The sequence below is a fragment of the Augochlora pura genome, chromosome 10, assembly GCF_028453695.1.
Source record: "Augochlora pura isolate Apur16 chromosome 10, APUR_v2.2.1, whole genome shotgun sequence".
In the NCBI taxonomy this organism is placed as follows: domain Eukaryota; kingdom Metazoa; phylum Arthropoda; class Insecta; order Hymenoptera; family Halictidae; genus Augochlora; species Augochlora pura.
The window spans coordinates 6702668-6722930 of NC_135781.1; the positions used below are offsets into that span (position 1 = coordinate 6702668).

Genomic DNA, 20263 nt, shown 5'->3' on the forward strand with positions numbered 1-20263 from the left:
AATCGTGAATGTTGACACTTTTTGCCGTCAATGGCGTACGATAGACGCACCTGTGTCGATGTGTCAGAGAAATTTTGTACTATATTGGATTTTGTATGACGTTACCGTCAACCAGTGAAATGTAATTATAGGAGTGGCATTTACGAATTAATTGTAATAGATAGTAGTGTCGTAGAGAACCAGAGCATTCTAGTTACGGATGTTTAAAATTAGAATGTTCAATGGCTGTGAATATGGAAGTAGACAAGAGCATGTCCAAAGAGGTTGACACTCAACTTTCGGCAAGCAATTCGACGGAATTGAAGGACGGCGTTCGTCATGAGAACAACGAAAACGTACAAGATCTCCAGGATCCTTATTCGTCCCTTGATAGTAAAACAATTAACAACCACAAATGCGATCGAACCATTCTATACGCACAACATGACGATCCTGAGGTTTACGCGAACGAATTAACCGATAATCGAGTATTAGAAAATAAAAAAGGGGAGGACGATTTAGAAAATAAAAAGGAAGATTTGTCTGAGTCTAGGAAGCTTCTAAAGAATGACTGTAAGGATCAGAAACCAGAATTAACATCACAAAATTCTACAGATAGTCATGTATCTCAAGCTCCATTAGCTTTTACAATTGATTTTGGCAATAAAGGGGTGGACACCACAAAATATCAAAATCTATTCGAAAGGTATAATGCCAGGCATAAAAGAAATCTTTCCACTTCAAAGGTAGGTTCTTAAATCTGAATAAAAGCTGCATTTAAAACATTAATCCAAGCTATTAAAAAATAGATAAACATTGTCTGTGGAAATGGAAACCTAAAATTCACTGCACAATGTAACTAAACTGGGAATTAAATTTTCAGGTAGAAATTAACCCAAGAAAAAGTGGTACATCATTTTCTTCAAATTCAGTGCAAAAACAGAAAGTTTCTAGTACACATTCTGAGGGATATTTTAGCAGTGAAGATGATACAAAAAGAAAAACAGATCAATTGTCAGAAAAATTAAAGCAGCTAGGTAACTTAATTCTTTTAAATTTAACTATTGGAGTTTCTTTTTTTAATTTGGTTCTCTTTAAATGATAGATGTTTAATTGAAAATATTGTTAAAACGAAAAGTTGGATTTTGCTACAAAAATAGTTAAACACATCTAACTGCTAGCATAACGAATAATTTCATTTGGTAAACATGTGTTGAGTTTTTATTATTCAAAATAATGCTTGACTGTTTTTTAAATCATTTGAGACCATTTCCTTTTCAAGAGCTGAATACTGTGTAATGGATGACTATACCTGTAGTGTATGAGTCATGGTGAAGTCACCTGTACTATACCTTTTAATATTCTTCTCATGTTTCTCCAGTATATTTTCAGTATGTAGGCTGTTGACACATTTAAGTCTCTAATATTACATTCGTATTAAAACCTTCAATTATATTTAATTGACAAGTTGTGGCTATAACACTTATACATTAACATTAACAATTGATATTCTTTCCTAAATTTTACGTTTGTATCTTATGTTTGTAAAAAATATTTTTTATGATCGTAATATATTTTTTTTTTAGGTTCAAGATCATTTTTAAAATCATCCAGTGCTGCGAAAAAATCCGAGTCTAATGCAAAAGTAACGAATTTTCAAAATTCAAAAGAAGACACAATGACTAGGTCATTTGAACAATCAAAACATAGTAAACTTTCCCACAAAAACCATTCTTTAGAACTTTCTTATTCCGAGAGAACAAATACAACAACATATTGGGGACCTCAAAAGTCTGCCACTATAAATGACTTAAGCCGAATTCAGTCTAATAATTACGACGATACTGCTAGCGAGAAGCAGTATACAAAAAACATAGACCAAGAAGATGACTATGAACATTCGTCTGACAATGAAAAAGTTTCAAATATCAGTTATGCTAGGAAGAAAAGTATTAGCATGAAGGAACATAATTTATCTAGTGTGAAGTATATAGTAGAAGTAAATCCAGATGTGACAACTGAGACCAACATAGATACTTTCAATGTTAGCAATATTGATGCAGGATCTGATGGTGAAGTTAGTGAAGCAGGGACATATACAATACATAAAGATTACACTGATGAAGAAAAAGCACGTATGGATATCGACAAAGTATTCAATGTTGGTGTTTTCACTGAAGATGAAAGCAATGAAGCATGCGTTCATAGCTTTAAAGTAAATGAACTCAAACATTAAATATTTATTACTTACTTAATAATTCTATACAAATATAATAACTGTTTCTGAATAACAATTAAAAATATATTAATTTGTAGATGAGTGCTTCGAGGGATAACAATACATGGATATCAGAATGGGCTTCTCAAGTAGCAGAACATAATTCTCTTCCACCAGTGATAGGTGGACCAACTGGACGCACTCCTCCACTAAGTCCTTCTAAAATACCGTCTCCTATACATACTAGATCTCAAAGACTTTCTCGTAGTCGTAATGTATGTTTCTGTTACCTAGATTTGAAGGTCCCTAAGCTTCTCTAAATATTATTACATTATTCTTAGGAACAAAGTGACAGCAGTTTAGACCCAGAGTCATACTTACGAATAAAGGAACGAATTGGATTAATGTCAAACCAACACATACTTATTGATTCCGGTGGGGAATCTGATGATGACACCAGCAACAGTTACAACACCCCTCCACACAGTTCACAACGGACACCTGTGCATGGTGCATTAGCAAGACGAGGAAGTTTATCCGAATCTCTCTTTAGAAGAGTTAATGTCAGCGAGAACAGAAGAAGTCTTCGTAAATACTTAAGTTCAAACAAATCTAAGACTGACGATGGTAATGCAGAATTAAGTAGTCCGTCCAAAGATTTTGCTTCCCTTCATTTAGGAAAGCGAAGTAGTTCCTTGGACAGGTATTAATATTATTATTGCATATAGAAATTGAATTAGAATCCAATGATTGAAAATTGTCGCTATATATATCGTTTTGTTCTTCAAGGAGAGAATATACATCCGACCCAACCGAGTCCAATACGTCCAGGAGTAGTAGTATGAAGTATTATCAAGACGATGAAGCTAAATACACAACTAGCCCTGTTTTAAGCCATCTAAGACCATCTACGCCAAAATTAACTAATAGCCCGATCGTAACTCGTAAGACAGTTGCAAAAATCGTTAATTCGCCTGTGCTAGAAAGGACTAAGCACTTAACAAAATCTTCTCCGCAAGCTAAAAATATCGGATATTTCACTTGCGTTGAGAACAGGTAAGCAGATGGAAAGAGGATAAAAACTACTCCGTTTACAAAGTATTATAACTTTTTCTTCCTTCTAGTCCATACATGTTAAGAAAATCTAATAGTACAGCAAGTTACCACGAAGGAACCATTGGTTTTAATAACAAAGATTTACTACCAAAAACGAACAGTGTTCTACAAAATAGTCCAAATCTTCAACGTAATTTAAGCATCCAAAGATCGTGCAGTAATGCGAACATTAGAAGTATAAAATCTCAGAGTCAGTCCTCGCGCCGAAGTAGCTTTAACAGCAGTGACGTCGATAGAACATCTCCTGGAGGAAGATGTCTGGTTGCTTCCGATAGTAGCAGCGAGACAGGTGAACAGCAAGTAAAATCATCTTTACCAGCGGCATCTTCTGGAATTAAGTTGAATCGGGCTTTCAGCATAAGGAGAGCGAGGTACTTTCGAATAATATAGCATACACAAGAAATAGACTATTATAAATAATGCATGTAATTCCATAGATTAAATTGTGAGTCTGATACAACACCGAATACTACTCCAGAAGAGAGGCGCAGAAAAGCACAGAACGAGGTGAAATCAGTACCTTCAACAAATAAACAACAGAATTTCCATCGAAGTCGTGCGACTAATGTTAGCACGCATAGTAAGGAACCTATAAAAAGATCGGAACCTATAAAACCTAGGGCTGTGTCGTTGTCGAGGACTGATAGTACCAGACTTAGTATACGGGTACCAAAATCAGCACATGTAAGTATTGCTGAAAAACTTATACATATATGAATTTCATCAATTTATATCTGAGATTTTGAAATTATGTTTAGCATACTGCGGTTACGCAACGACCCAATCAGAGAGTAAATAAAGATCAGAAATCTGGTAGAAGTAATTCAACGTTAACATCGAAAGAAGTAGAGTTTCAGAATTGGAAAAGAAGAAAAAGTTACGATCCAATGAAAGCAGCTGCTGAAGGTAGAAAAAAATTAATAGATAATACAAAAAAACATCACAGTACAGAAGATAGTACAGGAAAGTGAGTGTTCACTCCATTGTAAAATATTTGCTATATTTAAATATTATTTTTGAAAAATTGCTAATATTCTTTCAGTCACGATAATTCTGTACTACGATCAGCGAGTTTTCATGGAACAGGTGGTGCTCTCTCATTAGCTAATGAGTGGTCTGACAACGAATTAAATTTTGCTCAGGATGACAATCAAATACCTCCACCATGCAGTCCACAGTTGGTAGGTACAAGAAGACAAATTTTTTCATTACTAATAAATGTTACCAAAAATACTGTTTTTTATTTTTACAGGAAAGCGATAGTGATCTTGAGACGTCTTATTATTTGCAAACAACGCAAAATGTTGTCTCAGCTATGTCAGCACGTATTACAGTCTGCCATTCATCTTTAATGGATTCTGACAATGAGAGCGATGAAGACACTAGTCATAGTTTGCATAAAGATATATCGAAAACGTTACGCCAGCCTAGTGATACAGAAAGTAGCGACGATCGCCAGCCTAACACACAGAATGTTATTTCAAACACTAAATATAATAGAGCATTTAGGTATGCAGTTATATAATGTTATATCATATTATGTCGTAGATTTTTCAATAAGTCTTTGTTCACAGTTTACGCAAAGCAAGATTAGAATCTCAACCAACAAAACTACCAACAAATGTAAATAATAAGAAATCGGTGACGCATGAGAGTAGGGCAAAATCTGAGACCATTACGAGTATTAGTAGAACTGATTCCGGTCGCTTTAGTATGCGATCAAATAGAACTTCGAATACGGTATGGAATATCCTTTTTCGAAACAAATCTTTAGATTTGAAAATATTTTTGTAAATTCGTTTGTTTTAGGGTTCTAAAACAAAACCAAAGGAAACTAAAAAGCCTGCAACGCCAAATGCAAGAGAAGTCGAGATGCAAAATTGGAAACGCCGTAAGAGTTATGATCCCATGAAAGCAGCTATGGAAGGGAGAAGAAAAGCAGGATTAGCGAAGAAAACTGTGAACGCGAATCTCTCTCCGAGGTAAGTGACTGTTTTTATTTTATTAATGGAGAATATAATATAAAAGAATTTTATTATCCCATTACTATAAGAAGTATTTGTTTCACTGTGTTGGTAGGACTGATAGCGATCGATAATCTAATGATAGAGACCGTCGGTACAAGCAAGTGGTACGAAACAGACTTGTTTGATTTTGTGATGTAGATTTTTTTGAGAGGTACATTGAATTCTCTCATAGTTTTGCTACCATTGTACAGCCTCTTAAAAAAATCGCAATAATGCTGCTTCTTGAATTTATTTACTATTTACATTTGTGCATCCATTGCCTATTGCAATGCAACTTTTGCACTTCTAATCTATGAATACTATGGATGCATCATTACTTAATAAGATATTAGTCCGTTTTCTATATATGATCATTATTTTTACGAACTATTAATGTCATGCAGAAAATATGAAGTCCATATTATTCATTGCTCACTTCCTGATTTCATTTACCGATGTTTCAGTGACCTCTGTTACAGAAACATTTCACCACTTCTATTTAAACAATTTTTCTCGTAAAGGAGATAGCTAGAGATTATACTAATTCACCTTTTATAATGAGTGTGCAAAGCCAGAACTTTTCAGCCTATTTTTTTGTGGCTTATTAATGTGATACACAGCTAGATTCATTTTTGAGCCTTATATTTCCATGTTTGATTTGCATGATTCAAGAAAGAACCAATCTTTTCTTGATTCGACGAGCCTATTTCTCAATCGTTTTCTATGGTTTTTCTGTTAAGATAGGTACAGTGATCCAAAATATTCAGATATCATGTATAGACGTTTAATAGATAATCATCCATTTTAGAGACAGATGTAAGAGATTAGTTTTTTTTTTAAATCATTTTATTTTAGTAACTGGTTCTTTCTTCACATGGTTTTAGTTTAAGAAATCTATTATTTCCTTTGTTTTTAGTCACGTTGCAAGATCACGCAGTTTCCATGGTTCATCAGGAGTTGGGGTTAGCGATTGGAGTGATGAAGAATTGGCTATATCTGCAGATGAAACAACCGTTTATTGAAAGTTGCAACACTAATCGGATGTTCTGCATAAATTCGGTTAAAATCAGAAGTACAGCTGTGGTAGTCGATGTATATAAAATATGTAAGAGAATCCGTTCTTACCAGAATTGCTCTATAAATAGTTCTATAAATTTAAAATTACATATATCAAACAGTGAAGAATGTTAAAAGATCTTTTCTATATTAAAAGATTCTATTTTTTGCAACTTTTAACATTAAGAAACTATAGATCTATATGGCTATCAGTACTGCTCTAAGTTAAAGTATCACTATTTAATGAAATTGATGCATAACTTTATGTCATTAATGATTCAATACTCTTATATTTCAGTTTTGCTTCTATCAGAGTTTAAACAGTGATTTCTTATATAAAAATATGTGAAGTTCAGTATCGAGTGTTGAATGATTAGAAAACGAATATGCCAGAATCTCTTGAAGTTTGTGGTAATGAAAATATAGTTCCAATCTTAGGGCCTATGAATAACGAATGCTAATATACAAGAGTCGTGTGTGTTATATTGGTTTAATTGTGATTGGACCAATCATATAGAAATATAAAAACATTAACATCTTCAGCATTCTGGATTCTACTATAACAATTTATTTGTGTTTAAAATTAGCATGTTCACTCCGCTGTAGGAATTTCTGAACATACTATTTTGGAGTATTTTCGCTCTCTAGCTCAGTTTAATCAAAACTCATAATCTCGTAAACGGATACATGATGATAATGATATAAAACAATGATTTATGTTTACAGAAAGAATAGAGAACTATTACTTTTGATTAAATTAGGAAAATGTTTCTTGAACTCGTGTATAAGCTATCTACATTGCAGTGTTATTTTTAGATAAATACATAAAAATCAATGCTACTTGCTCCTGAAATGTGCAATGAACATCATTGTAATTACTTTTCTCATCCAATAATTTAATAATTAATGTGATCATAATATGCTTTAAGATAGTAGTATATATTGAAGTATTATATTTAATTATTGACCAATTTAACTGTACATCTTTTTGTTTATTACGAATTCTGTAAATATTAGGAACCTTTGAATTAAATATAACAGAAAAATTGGAATCTATCTTGCATACTCGCTTAATCAAATTAATGCGATTTATGCAGTTAGATTGATTTAAATAATCTAGAAACGATATAATGCGCCGATATGTATAATTATAACATTTCTTATAAAATATTAACCAACTCTTGTTTAAACGTTCACACTGTCTGGTTGTGCTGCTTGTTGCTCTATTACAAATTTATCAATTACAACAAATCAAAGAAATTAGTTTTGTTGCGTTTGTCATGCATTATATCTTGTCCACTGCATAATATTTAATATATTGATCCTATTTTTCATAAATTCGTTAAGCATAAAATATTGCATATCATTTTATGAAATCTTATGCAGAGAAAAATATCATATCGTATAACACCTATAAAGAAAAAAAGAAGTTATTAATCATGAAAAATATAATGTTACACTTTATTTAAGGTTTTGAAGAAGACTATTAAAAAAGGATTGTATGTTTTGCACACTATTATTATGATTAATGGTATTGTCAAAATGCACTTTGATTGCTGTATGATTTGTTTTAATAACTCAAGAAGGTGCTCATTACACGTTTGTTTATTTTAGTTCTCCACATCCCACCTTTCCAATTTAAACTATACAATTCGTGATGTAAATATAACTTCTTCATACAAATACTATTTACTAGTTAATTAGTTATAATTTAATTTGTACTACGTACGAATTATCTTCCGAGAATGGTGCAAAATAAGTTTTACGTTATAGAACATTATGTTTATAATGTATACAGATTTCTAATGTCATGTTAAAAATGTCAAGAAGTATGTGTAATATTGTTGCATCTTGTTTTGATGTAAGTGTTCATTTTACGCTCTTCCTTCGAATCAAAGAGGGCTTCCACTGTGAAGGTCACTGTGATTATAAAATCGCTAGTACATTATTTCTTATATATGCGGAGCGTATAAAAATGACGATCTTCTTAATAGTTGCAAAAGCGAGAATCGTAATATTGTATGCTTGTCATCAATTGTTGATGCATGGCATCTTGATTTCTTCAATTTAATATCATATTAGGGTAATGAAAGAAAAACGATTTTATTACATTTATTATTTTTCTAATATTAGAGGCTGTAGAAATAAATTATAAATTTCGGGTATTAACGAATTAACATATAATTATAGAGTTTGTAAAATTAAATTGATTTATACTTCACTTATTTTTTTGTAGACTAGTCAATAAAAATTTGTATAAATATTTGTAATCGAATTATTGCATTATAATTCTCTCTTTTGCAATGGCAATATATACATACATATATATGCGTATATACTACACATTTGTATACAGTACATCATTTATAGACATACATATATATAGCTACATATTATAAAGTTTGTATGTTATTTGGTTCATTTCCTAAATATTTGATGATTTAATTCTTACTATACTTCCTAAAAATTTTATTAGCTTGTTTATTATATATGATTTTTAAAATAGGTTGGAATGTAAACACCTTTATAAATATGTTCATTCAGTCTGTAAGAAACGCAGTATATTTTTATATCTGTAATGCTTAGCGATAAATATAAGTTCGAGCCTATCTTTAGTAATATTGTATAAGAATTTTTAGAATGTGCATGATTCATTTTGGTTGTTCTATACATACATGCTGCCTACGATATAAAAAATAGTAATTGATATCTTCAAAATACGTTATAAAACAACTTGAGAAGTTTAATAATGATACAATAATAAATAAGAGACAGACAATGTATGTGTTCTTTCCGTGAAAATGAAAGAAGTATTGCTTTATTTATTCCTCGCAAAATTAGTGATTAACGCTTTATCTACTATCAATAGTCTACGAACAGGTTTGTCTTATCTAAATGACAATAAGCACGTAAAGTATTAACATTAATATTTACATTATTTAAGGAACATACATATACTTTTTACATACAATTCAATTCAAAAGGACGAGTCGACGCAGCCACGTTTGGAGCATGCGCAAAAGATGGCGGTCTTGGATCAACGCATATTCGAAAACAAGCACGTGAGAGCACAGCATGTTAATCTTTGGCGACTTGTTTAAACTTTATTTTCACTGACGTGTTAAAGTATTTGTATTAAAGTGGTCAAGGAATTAAAAGATAAAGATGAAAGGATCCTATAAGGTATACCAATTTTAATCAAATTCTATAAGTCCGTTTAATTAAATACTATATAACCTTAAATCATATGATTGTCATATAAACAATGTATTTTAGCCAAATATTAGTGCTATGATGAATGATTCTAATGGTTCAGAAATTGAAAGTGACAACTATTCTAATGATGAAATCGATAAAATTGACGAATATGATTATGAAGCACCAGAAGATGAAGAAGACAAAGTACAAGAGGATGGCATGCTAGATGATACACGTACAACATCTGTTAAGAAAAGGAAGAAAGTTACTGATGATGTTACAGACGTTATTCCAGGAAAGAAAAAGAAATTACGCAATGAACTTTATAAACAACCAACAGTTGAGGAATTAAATCAACTTAGAGAAACAGAAAACTTATTTCATTCTAATTTATTCAGATTGCAAATAGAGGAAATGTTAAATGAAGTTAGAATTAAAGACAAGTACAAACGTCTGTTCGAGGCTTGGTTCAAGCAATTTGAAAAGACTATAAATTCAATAAAAGAAACAGAGGAATATGAGGTATATATATTGATTTAGTTAAAACGTTAAGGGTTTATACTACTGTAATAGAGAGTACAGATTTTTAAATTTTTAATAATTTTATAGTAGTCTGATCCCTTAATTAATAGAATAATATACCATATTTTACAGTTTTATAACAGCTTTCAGATAAAACATTAGAAAAAGAATTGAAAGTTTACATTCCTAAACCCAATGTTCCAAGCAAAACAAAAGCACTATTTAAATTTTTGAAGCCGTCCAAAATAGCTGTGATCGGGTCTTATGCATATAATGCTATAGTTGGTCCAAATATTACTGTAGATGTAATGATTGAAATGCCTGCAAAAATGTTCAGAAAACTGGACTATCAAAACTACAGATATATAAAAAAGAAAGCAATATATCTGGCATACATAGCAAACAATATCACTGATGATATTGCTGAAGAGAAGAAGTTTGTTGGAGACAATCTAAGACCAATCTTGAAGATTGTACCTATTGGAAAACTAGGTACAAAAATTAATGTACTAGTGCATATAACAGCCCAAGAAGAGAGTTTCAAATTAAATAGATTTCAAGCAGAAAAAAATAGCATCAGACCTACATGGTTCTTCTCAAATAAATCAAATGGTATACTGCAAAACAATTTTTCGTTTGTAACTCGTTGTTTTTATAGTATTTATAAAAACGATTATGTTTGCAGGATGTTTATCACCAACACCGCATTACAATTCTATATGTCTTCGTGACTTAGTAACCTCAAGAACAAACTCAAAAAATGAAAATATAATCAAAGAATATCCAAATGTGAGAGATGGTATTATGTTATTAAAAATATGGCTAACACAACGTGAATTGACAAAAGGTTACGAGGGTTTCAGTGGACACATTATTACAATGTTTGTTCTGTATTTATTATCTATTCAGAAATTAAATACTTTTATGAGTAGCTATCAAATAGTCAGGAACGTGTGGCATCAGTTAGGTAAAATATTTTATAGCTAAACACTAAACAAGTGGATGTAAGATATATATTAATGGTAATGTTGTCTAATTTATTAGTTCTAGTCAGTTGGCATGAAAGTGGAATAACAATGAATCAGGACAAAGATAGTAAAGATAGAGTCTCAATTTATAAAAATTATTACGACTGTGTCTTCCTGGATAGTACCGGTTATTACAACATTGCATCATATTTATCCAAAAACACTTTTTTTTGGGTTCAAAGAGAAGCAGAACTCTGCTTGAATCACTTGGATAGTGCACATGCGGATAGTTTCCAGTCACTTTTCATGAGAAAAGTGCCATTTTACAAAGCATTTGATCATGTTATATGGTAATAATCAACAACCAAACTTATTTAAATTGCAACAATCATTATCATATTATAATATTAATTAAATGTTCAGTCTCAGGAATATTGAAAGAAAAGAAGTATTTCAAATTATAAATTTGTTGCCAAGTAGCAACGACAAATTGGATTACGGACCTAATTATCGTAGTCAAGCATTAAAAATCATTTATAATGTGTTAAAACAAGGATTGACCAATAGGGTACAGTACATTTGTGTGTTACCAATAGACTTTACAGAATGGGAATGTACACAAAAATGGCCAAATTACGTTGAAGAAATTTTTATTGGACTGGAACTGAACCCAGAGTTTTGTTTCAATGTAGTGGATAAAGGGCCTGAGGCTAATTTACCCGAAGTGAGAGAATACATCGAATTGGACAATAATCTGTATCAAATATAGTTTGATTAACTGTCTCATATATTTTAGGCAGCAGAATTCAGAAAATTCTGGGGAACAAGCTCGGAATTACGTCGATTTAAAGATGGATCTATCCAAGAAGCAGTAGTTTGGACAAACGGCAAATCCCTATCACAAAAGAGAATAATATGTAAGAGAATTACAATTTTTTTACTGACAAAAAAGTTTCATCTCAAGAAAGAACAGTTTACGTACATTGCCCACGAAATGGAAGAGTTCTTAAAATTGCAAAAGGTGATTACAATCATTCATATAGCTTACATGTTTGTATTAATAGAAAATTATTTAATAAAAATTAGGTCAGACTAACGCATTTCGTGTATGGTACCGGTGAAGGAGCTACATTGAAAGTGATAAACGCATTCAATAGCCTTGAGAAACAATTAATGGATTTAACTGATATTCCTTTATCAATCCATGGAGTTCAAGGAGCCAGTGCAGTTTTTCGATATGCAGATGTTTTTCCGCCGATCGCAACAGTTCATAAACCTAAGAATAAGCTAAGTAAGAAAAATAAAAATTGTTTTGTACTGTCAAAAAATATGACTACAGCTCCCAAATACGTTACTCCGCTCGACGTGTGTCTGCAATTATCTCTGAGTGGAAAGTGGCCAGACGAATTGGAAGCTTTCAGAAAAACGAAGGCTGCTTTTTACATACAAGTTGCAGAATGTCTTAGAAATCAGCATTCGTTAGTAGTAAATACAAACTACTCGCATGTCGATGTGTACAAGGTATCTTCCCTTAATTATTTATGATATAATTTTTAAATAATGCTACTAAAATATGCTGATGTGTTCCTAGGAAGGATTTGTCTTCCGTTTGAGGATAGCGCACCAAAAGGAAATTAGTTGTGTCAAGCAACAAATAACTGAAGATGGAATTAAACAGTACATCGATAACGATGAATCAATCGAGTTAGAAAGTAAATTATTTGAACTACCGAAGTTAACTAGTGCTTTACACGGGTAAGGTTAAATTAATTATCACAAAAATTGAAGTTCTTTACAAAACTAAAAGTAAATTTCATTTACATGGCAGATTACATGTTCAGCAACCTTCATTTGGGACGGCTTGTTGTATAACTAAACGGTGGCTTTCTGCTCAATTATTGGATGATTTCCACATACCAGATGTTGTGATTGAGTTACTGGTAGCTTCAATGTATTTAACATCAGCTCCGTACAGACCTCCTCAATTGCCTCAGGTAGCATTCCTAAGGATGTTAGAGATTTTTGCCAGAGGACATTGGAACACAGATCCTGTAATTGTTAACTTCAACAATGAAATGACCAGTGAGTAAGAATAGTAGTATTAGTTCATTGTTGTGCTTACTGTTTTTAATGTACTATGAATAATTGTAGAAGAAGAAATTGTAGCTGTGGAAACTCTATTTAGCTCATCTCGTAAATCCTTACCGCCTTTATTTATATCTACTCCCTACGACCAGAAAAGATCACTATGGACTAAAAAGGCACCGACCATTCTGGTTTTAAATCGTATCACTGCTTTAGCAAGGCAATCTTTAAAATTATTTGAAGATCAACTTTGTAAAGAAGTTTTCCTAGATGTGAAGCCTTTATTTAGGCCAGCACTCACAGAATATGACTGTTTGATACACTTGAAGCCAGATATGGTTCCCAGAATAAGGCAAGCAATTGATATTATCGAGGAGTATCCTGTCTTCGATTTGCATCCTTATAAGGAACATTCTGCGCAAAAGATACCGATTGTAAACTTTGATCCTGTACAGCTTTTCTTGAAGGATTTAAGGGTAAGCATAAATTTTAATTATGTGCAATATATGCTAATATCCCTGCAGTTCATTATCTAAATAAAAATTTTTTTCACTAGAACGGATATGATGAATTTGCATTATTCTTTCATGATACTTATGGCGGTACAGTAATAGGAGTATTATTCAAACCGCCTGCTTTAGAAAGTAAAGACTTTAAAGTAACAAATATTAATTGCCGCAAACTCAACGACGACGATCAACTGCTTTTAAATGTTTCGGCAATGATTCAAGACTTTTATATTCTTGGGAAAGATTTGATAAAATCCATCGATGTGCAATCGAAAAGACTTTCCTTAACATGATGATTTTCCCGACAAATCTTAGCTTTCACTTTATATTAATATAATTGAATTGTAATATAAATACCTATTCGAAAACTGATATTTGTATTGTACAAAGACCAATATTATTTGACGTGTATATGACGTAATAAATTTTTGTACATTATCTATTTCTAAATTTATTTTATAAAATTTTATGTTATTTTTACGTCTTCAAGCTATATGTAAACAGAACTTCTTAACATGTAAACCATACCATAAAGATAGTCAATATATTTAGTTTAATAAATATACAGGATGTGTATACATTATAAAATATTTTTTAATATGCTATTTCACTGCCTCGTAAATCATTTTTATAAAAAATATATAAAACTGTAATTTGCACATCTGCTATTTTCTATTGTTAATACATGTAATTGATATCACTTCATCATTAAGGATCTTATCTCATTATTTAATTTCACAATAACTGCATCCTCGTGTGTATAACTGTTAGTTTTTAAAAGAAAGTTACGTTCTTCGATTAGGGCTTGCAATCGTTCCTGATTTTCTTCTGACTTTTTTAAAATATGTTTACTTTCATTTTGGTTTATTTTTGGACCTACAATGGTAGGTGTGTAGACTTGGCAATATGCATCGTTTTCCAAGAAGGATGATTTCTTTTTAATCACATCAATTTCCTTTTGAATTTCATTCAATATAGTTTGATCATCAGTCAAAGCAGTAGAATCCGTGTGCAATATGTCTTCTAAACTGTTTAAAAAAGATAATAAGTATAATTTTGTAGCTATCTTCTATACCTGGTAATACGTACTTTATGTTTTCCAATTCTTCTTTACTATTTTTTATTTGAACTTTTATGGCTTGTTGATATTCTTTTTTCATTCTATGTATTTCACGAACTGCTGCTGCATATTTTTCTTTAAAGAATAATTTACTTTCTTGCGTTGTTTGTAACTTCTCTTCAAGCCCCTTTAATTCTTGCAACAAAGTTGCTGTTTGATCCTGAGTTAGAGATCCTTTCTGATAAGTTTCTAATTCTTCTGCCTGCTTTGCAAGGAGTGACTGCAACTTTCCATTATCTGTACTCAATTGATCAACTTGCGTTTCTAAGATAGTTTTCTTCTTTTCAAGTGCAGTGACCTAAGATTTAATCAAACCGTACAATTTTTACTAACTAAGTTCCCTTGAATAACTGACCTTTGCCATATGTTCTTCTTGCATCGAATGGTATGATTCTCTAAGTTCTCGCAATTTCGTTTCGTATGACCACTGCAGTTCCTCGTTTGCTTTAATTAATCTTGCTTCCTTTTCAAGACTCTTTAGTCTCCGCGATCTTAAGTCTTCTGTAGCGTTGTTCAAACTATTTGCTAACATTTTACATTGTTCAACACTACATGCAAGTTTCCCTTCTAAACTTTCTCTATGCTTTTGCCATTCTTGACTTAATAAATTTAAATGACGATCCTCTTTCCTTTTCAACTAAATTACAAACACTTCTCTTATAATATATACTCTTTGCAAATGTACTTACACTGAGACTATATTTTACCTCAACTTTAAATATTTCTTTTTGTCGTTCTTTCCACGTTTCCAACTCGTCAACTATTTTGTATGCTAAACTATCATCTAAAATCGGCGGTCCTAAGTTTTCATCTGAATTAAATAGATTGAAGAATAAGAAATAATTCAGATTTATGCTATGTTCTAATTCAATTGTATTTTAACTTACTAGGTGTTTTCTTTTTAAGCTTATAATATGGACCATGATCCTCCAATGTCATGGTAACATACAAGTTGCCAACAATAGTCTGTTCAGTGTCATACAATGGTATTTCACATTGGCACTCAAACTGTAAAATGTATGCATAATTTCAGTCTTTATCTGAATGCATTTATAATATATTATCCTAATCTCATGCATTACCTTATTTTGATGAAACAGTTGTTTTACATCAATTGCACATTGAAACATACAAGTTTTAGAAGTCTCGTCTGTTTTATATATACTGATTTTCGGAGGAAACGTCAGCAGTAAATGTTTAATTTCATCAGTTGCTGATATAAAATGCAATTTGCATCTTGTATCTTGCAACTTTATTTTTTCTCCTAATACAAGTGGAACATTTGGATGAAAAGTAGATGTGACCTCAGTCTTTGGATGGTGAAACCTTCATTATTAATATGTTTTATTAAATTAAATAAAAAAACTGATTGTTTATCTTTACTGCAAAATACATACCGAATTTCAATATTTGGTACAGTTAGTTTTGAAGACATTGCTTTAATTGCTATCAATAAGATATTTAAACAATAACAATGATATGCTTCTACACTTTTGGAGCAACCATCAAGGCTACAGTGACATGGTAGTATGTCAAGTGATTGAGAATATACAGGTTTAATTGGTTGATTTCTTATGTGTTGATAGCTTGAAGTGTGATTATTAAGCATATTGCCTCTATTTGGAAAATTGAAAATTTGAAGTCCAGTGGTACATTTTCCAAAATCACCAGCAGGATTTCTATGGCAGTCTATTTCACTGTGGTTCTGAAAATCATTGATATAAGTGTCTTTGACTCAGAATATTATGTCTACTACCTTAATTTCCAAAAAGTTGCTGTGCAATTTATTACAGAAAAACTTACTATTTGCTGTAAATCTTTTATTTGTTCTTTAACATGATTAACAGAGGCTTTATCACTGAATATTGTACTTGGAGAATTCATTATTACCTCCGTTTTACCTCCTATATATTGCAATTTTAATTGTACATCAAGATATGAATTATTACATTCTACTTCAACATTATCACTTTGATCTCTTCTGTGCAAATGATAACGATCATTTAAAAAGGCACTATTGTTTTCAGAAGTTTTAAGGAACTTCTCAATATTGTCATTAGAAACTGATGTTTGCATATTAACTTCTGATTCTGCTATTATGTTATTTTTATATTTCAAATAGATAATTAAAAGTGGTTTTACTTGTAAGTATGATCTCAAAACTTTTAATGAGGTCCTTATCCTTATCACAATTTTTTCATTGAGAGCCCATAATTCTCCATATTCTTTCTTAGACTGATTGAAACATATATCATTCTCTAATATTTTGCACCAAAAATCTAAATTATTTTTTAAGTCTGAATAATATTTGGTTGGTAATAATAAATCTATATTAGTTGCAGATATGACTGTGACATTGATTAAAAATAGTTCATGACAAGTATCTAAGGGACCCAACTGTATAAGACGCTCATCATCCAATAAAATTGGAGTTACTTTATTATCTTGAATTGTTACTTGTTCACATTGTTTTGAATTCTTCAGAATAAAAAATAATCATATTATCAAAATGTGCTGAATGCATAAAATATTACAATTATGGTATAAATAATGGAGTAGTTACCTCTACATGAGAGTTTAATAATGCAGAGTCTTGATCATGAATACTTAAACCAAGAAATAACTCTGGTTTATCCATTTTCAGATTACTTTTCAATCCTAGTAGTTTGTGCCAACTAGTTTTCACATTAATATCTTCATTTTTAGGAAATACTTGTGCAGATCGTAGACTTAGCAGGATGTATCCCAACTTTTCTTTGCTGTCATTACTTTTAACAGCAAAACATTCTAATTTTAATGGGACTTGTCCTGATCTCATTCTATAGAATTAATAAACAATTTCTTAGCAACTATCCCAAACATATTTTACTTCCTCATAGTACATACTTTCGCAATCTACTTTTTTCTACTTCCCAAACCAAATCATGATCATATTGAGGATTAGGACTCGGGTCAATAGCTTCAGTTTCTAACAAATGTCCATCTAAAGTTGCAGTCACCGATGTTGGTAATAAAATTTGCTCAAAACCTCTACCTATGAATGTGAATAAAATTTCAGTGCTTTTAGTTTTTATGTACAAATATATTTAAAACTTGTAATAATGAAGCTTTGTATTAACATAACAGACACGGAAAATATAGGGACTTCTATAATATTACATGAATATTAAAAAATATACTCATATAATTTCAAGTTTTATTCACTCTATACATTCTTACAAGTAATTCGTATTTGTTTGAAATTACAACAGAATAAGACAATCGTTGCAAAAGGTTAATACACTATGATATGATTTACCTTCTTTTATGTTCAATACGATTCGTACATCAGAACACGTTAACTCTTCCATGGCACTGTAATATCATACACAAAAATAATAAAAATAATATTTGGAAATGTGTAAGGTACATCCAAGAAATCGGTAAAATTCAAATCGGTTTCCATGGAAACACGGACGTACCACGACACAACATTCTATTTTAATACATAATATTTCAATTCAATTAAATACATATGTATTTAGAACTTCTGCGAATAGAAAATCCCATCAAAAATACCAGATTAAAAAAATTAATTCCATGTTTGAAGTTCGTGTGTTCCATTTGATTTGAAAATTCAAAATCAACGCCATATTTATTGTCATTGAGTAGATGCTGATAAATAGATATGTAATTAGCCAGAGATAAGGGCTTGATGACAATCATTTACATCTTCTGAAAGCGTTATCACTTCTTTATCTGAACAAGATTATAATTAACTTACATCGTTGAAGTATAACACGCGTTTTGTTATTTAAAAATGGGAGACGTGCTGTTATTTGTGGTTGTTAAAAACGGGGAACGCAGAATATGTCATTAGCGAAATTTCTGTCGAAGTTTGACTTTCATTTCTCATTATCGGATAGCCTTGACTCTTACGTGTATACAGCGTTGCTGTTTCTTTAAATTTATATTTTTATTCCTTTCCCTGCGTTATTGGATGAAAAAGGAAGGTGAGAGTATGTGCGAGAAGCTTAAAACATTGGAAAGCGCGGTAATATTTTAAATGTAATACATTAGAAAACAATGTTGAATGAACATACAGAATTTCAAGTGAATATTATTTAAAAATAGTTTCTAACGTGTTATATATTAGCCATTAGAGTACTTTTCAAGAAAAAGTACTAGGATAATTTACAAGAAAATTAGTTGTAAACGAGATGTGGATTTCTAAAACTTACCGCGAGAGAGCAGCATTTGCACTCATCATTACCGATGACTACATTTTCCGAAAATTTTGTATTCTTAATGAGAATTGAACATTTTGTAAACTTCATTTTAGGAACCGCCTGATATGAACTTGATTCATTATTTAATTAAAAACGGGGAATGACTCAATTATATTTATATTTCAATTTACTGATAAATAGACATGCTTTCAGTCATAAATGCTCCTATCTTATACGGTACGTATATGTATGTATACATACCTCTCATTCGCCACTGTTTTTTCATTAATAACTCGTTAACAAAGCCGCGGATTGCATTTCAGCAAAGGAAAAGGTTACTTGAAATGGCCTCAGGAACCTCTCATTTCCCGGAGTATGTATAATTTTGGTACACCCTGTATATTATTTCTATTCTATTCCATTATCATTTGATGTCGATATCAATGTAATCGTCTAAGAGATTGATTAAGTATCGATTATTATTTAAAAGATGTAGGACGTGGCGTAATAGAAATGATGTGAACAAAATATTGAATTAAATTTGTGAAAATATCGGTAATTATGTGCGCGACATAGAATCGGTCGTGGGATGCTCGAACTTCGCGGACATATAAAAGAAAAATACATTGTGTAATTGATCTACTCTTATATTTCGTTTGTGATTGTACATTTGTAATTGGCCTATAAATTGTATCGAACTTTTAAGAAGAGTTTTAACTTTTGAATCACTATGATATTGCTATCAATATAATTATAGTTGCTTCTTTCGTTATGGATTTAGTTAAATATTTCTTTAACAATTACGACATATCTCAAGTTTTGTAAATAATACGTCAGTAATTTGCTCAGTAGTAATATCTCAAGTTTTCCAAGATCCTTCGGCCGCAATACGCTCCATTAGTGAAAATGGAAATAAAAATTGCTTTGTTGCGATTGGTTGAGACAGCATTCACTATGGATTGTGTGCACAGTAAAATGGTGGGAAGTTTTGCAAAAGTTAAGAGAAGCAGAAAAATCGTGCAGAATCTGAGGTATTACTGTATTACTAAACAATTCTCGATTCAATTTAGCACAAGTAGGGTTATAAGTCAGACTGGAATTAGAAATTTTAAGGGCGAAAAAGTATTATTAAACATCGGAAAAGAATGTTAATATATTTTTATACGCGAATCAATGTTTCATGGTATCAGCTGTCATTCAAACAATTAAACTCCTTTATCCTAGACTTGAACCTTGGGTTATGGAACTTAAATGAACGATATGTGATTAAATGAACGA

General features: G+C 31.3%; 4 protein-coding genes across 6 annotated transcripts; 2 read left to right on the top strand and 2 right to left on the bottom strand.

Annotated features, from left to right (window-relative positions):
- The first annotated feature begins 34 nt into the window (after positions 1 to 34).
- On the top strand, positions 35 to 7971 carry LOC144475691 (uncharacterized). 3 transcript variants are annotated; one of them, XR_013494906.1, is made up of 15 exons: positions 35 to 725; positions 863 to 1016; positions 1566 to 2194; positions 2296 to 2472; positions 2539 to 2900; positions 2987 to 3253; positions 3322 to 3684; positions 3751 to 3997; positions 4072 to 4280; positions 4356 to 4494; positions 4566 to 4822; positions 4888 to 5053; positions 5123 to 5295; positions 5393 to 5491; positions 6236 to 6331. XR_013494906.1 is itself a non-coding variant. In XM_078191830.1 (15 exons), the coding sequence occupies exons 1-14, from the start codon at positions 222 to 224 to the stop codon at positions 5409 to 5411; spliced, it is 3666 nt and encodes a 1221-aa protein (XP_078047956.1). In that variant the 5' UTR covers positions 35 to 221; the 3' UTR covers positions 5412 to 5444; positions 6236 to 6348. The 3 variants fall into 3 exon arrangements, 2 of the variants coding, with proteins under 2 accessions (XP_078047956.1, XP_078047954.1); XM_078191830.1 differs by having other exon boundaries at positions 5393 to 5444; positions 6236 to 6348; XM_078191828.1 differs by lacking the exon at positions 5393 to 5491 and having other exon boundaries at positions 6236 to 7971.
- A 1422-nt stretch (positions 7972 to 9393) lies between these two features.
- Positions 9394 to 14111, top strand: Mat89ba (nucleolar protein 6 Mat89Ba). Its single transcript, XM_078191831.1, has 12 exons — positions 9394 to 9558; positions 9652 to 10095; positions 10239 to 10707; positions 10781 to 11062; positions 11140 to 11413; positions 11487 to 11787; positions 11860 to 12084; positions 12150 to 12584; positions 12655 to 12818; positions 12892 to 13145; positions 13215 to 13624; positions 13705 to 14111. The coding sequence occupies exons 1-12, from the start codon at positions 9541 to 9543 to the stop codon at positions 13948 to 13950; spliced, it is 3522 nt and encodes a 1173-aa protein (XP_078047957.1). The 5' UTR covers positions 9394 to 9540; the 3' UTR covers positions 13951 to 14111.
- Positions 14112 to 14184: 73 nt separating this feature from the next.
- Positions 14185 to 18261, bottom strand: Rha (protein rha). The gene is made up of 11 exons (XM_078191832.1): positions 18239 to 18261; positions 18076 to 18131; positions 17664 to 17811; positions 17341 to 17596; positions 16175 to 16482; positions 15860 to 16103; positions 15665 to 15785; positions 15485 to 15588; positions 15133 to 15414; positions 14747 to 15075; positions 14185 to 14685 (listed from the first exon to the last, which is right to left on the bottom strand). The coding sequence occupies exons 2-11, from the start codon at positions 18125 to 18127 to the stop codon at positions 14355 to 14357; spliced, it is 2175 nt and encodes a 724-aa protein (XP_078047958.1). The 5' UTR covers positions 18128 to 18131; positions 18239 to 18261; the 3' UTR covers positions 14185 to 14354.
- LOC144476517 (uncharacterized) lies at positions 16530 to 17270 on the bottom strand (the record flags this gene model as incomplete). The annotated part of the gene is made up of 1 exon (XM_078193586.1): positions 16530 to 17270. A coding segment is annotated over one exon (741 nt), but the record flags the coding sequence as incomplete, so codon positions are not given.
- Positions 18262 to 20263: the final 2002 nt, after the last annotated feature.

What these genes read in the sequence shown, in the direction of transcription:
- LOC144475691 (XM_078191828.1), top strand. Translation starts at nt 222, where the DNA reads ATGGCTGTGAATATGGAAGTAGACAAGAGCATGTCCAAAGAGGTTGAC. An exon ending in TTCACTTGCGTTGAGAACAG is followed by an intron (nt 3,254 to 3,321) that starts GTAAGCAGATGG and finishes TCTTCCTTCTAG; the next exon opens with TCCATACATGTTAAGAAAAT. An exon ending in AAATATAATAGAGCATTTAG is followed by an intron (nt 4,823 to 4,887) that starts GTATGCAGTTAT and finishes CTTTGTTCACAG; the next exon opens with TTTACGCAAAGCAAGATTAG.
- Mat89ba (XM_078191831.1), top strand. An exon ending in CTTCTCAAATAAATCAAATG is followed by an intron (nt 10,708 to 10,780) that starts GTATACTGCAAA and finishes TTATGTTTGCAG; the next exon opens with GATGTTTATCACCAACACCG. An exon ending in AGTTCTTAAAATTGCAAAAG is followed by an intron (nt 12,085 to 12,149) that starts GTGATTACAATC and finishes AATAAAAATTAG; the next exon opens with GTCAGACTAACGCATTTCGT.
- Rha (XM_078191832.1), bottom strand. Translation starts at nt 18,127, where the DNA reads ATGGAAGAGTTAACGTGTTCTGATGTACGAATCGTATTGAACATAAAA. An exon ending in GAAAAAAGTAGATTGCGAAA is followed by an intron (nt 17,597 to 17,663) that starts GTATGTACTATG and finishes TTAATTCTATAG; the next exon opens with AATGAGATCAGGACAAGTCC. An exon ending in GCTTAAAAAGAAAACACCTA is followed by an intron (nt 15,589 to 15,664) that starts GTAAGTTAAAAT and finishes TATTTAATTCAG; the next exon opens with ATGAAAACTTAGGACCGCCG.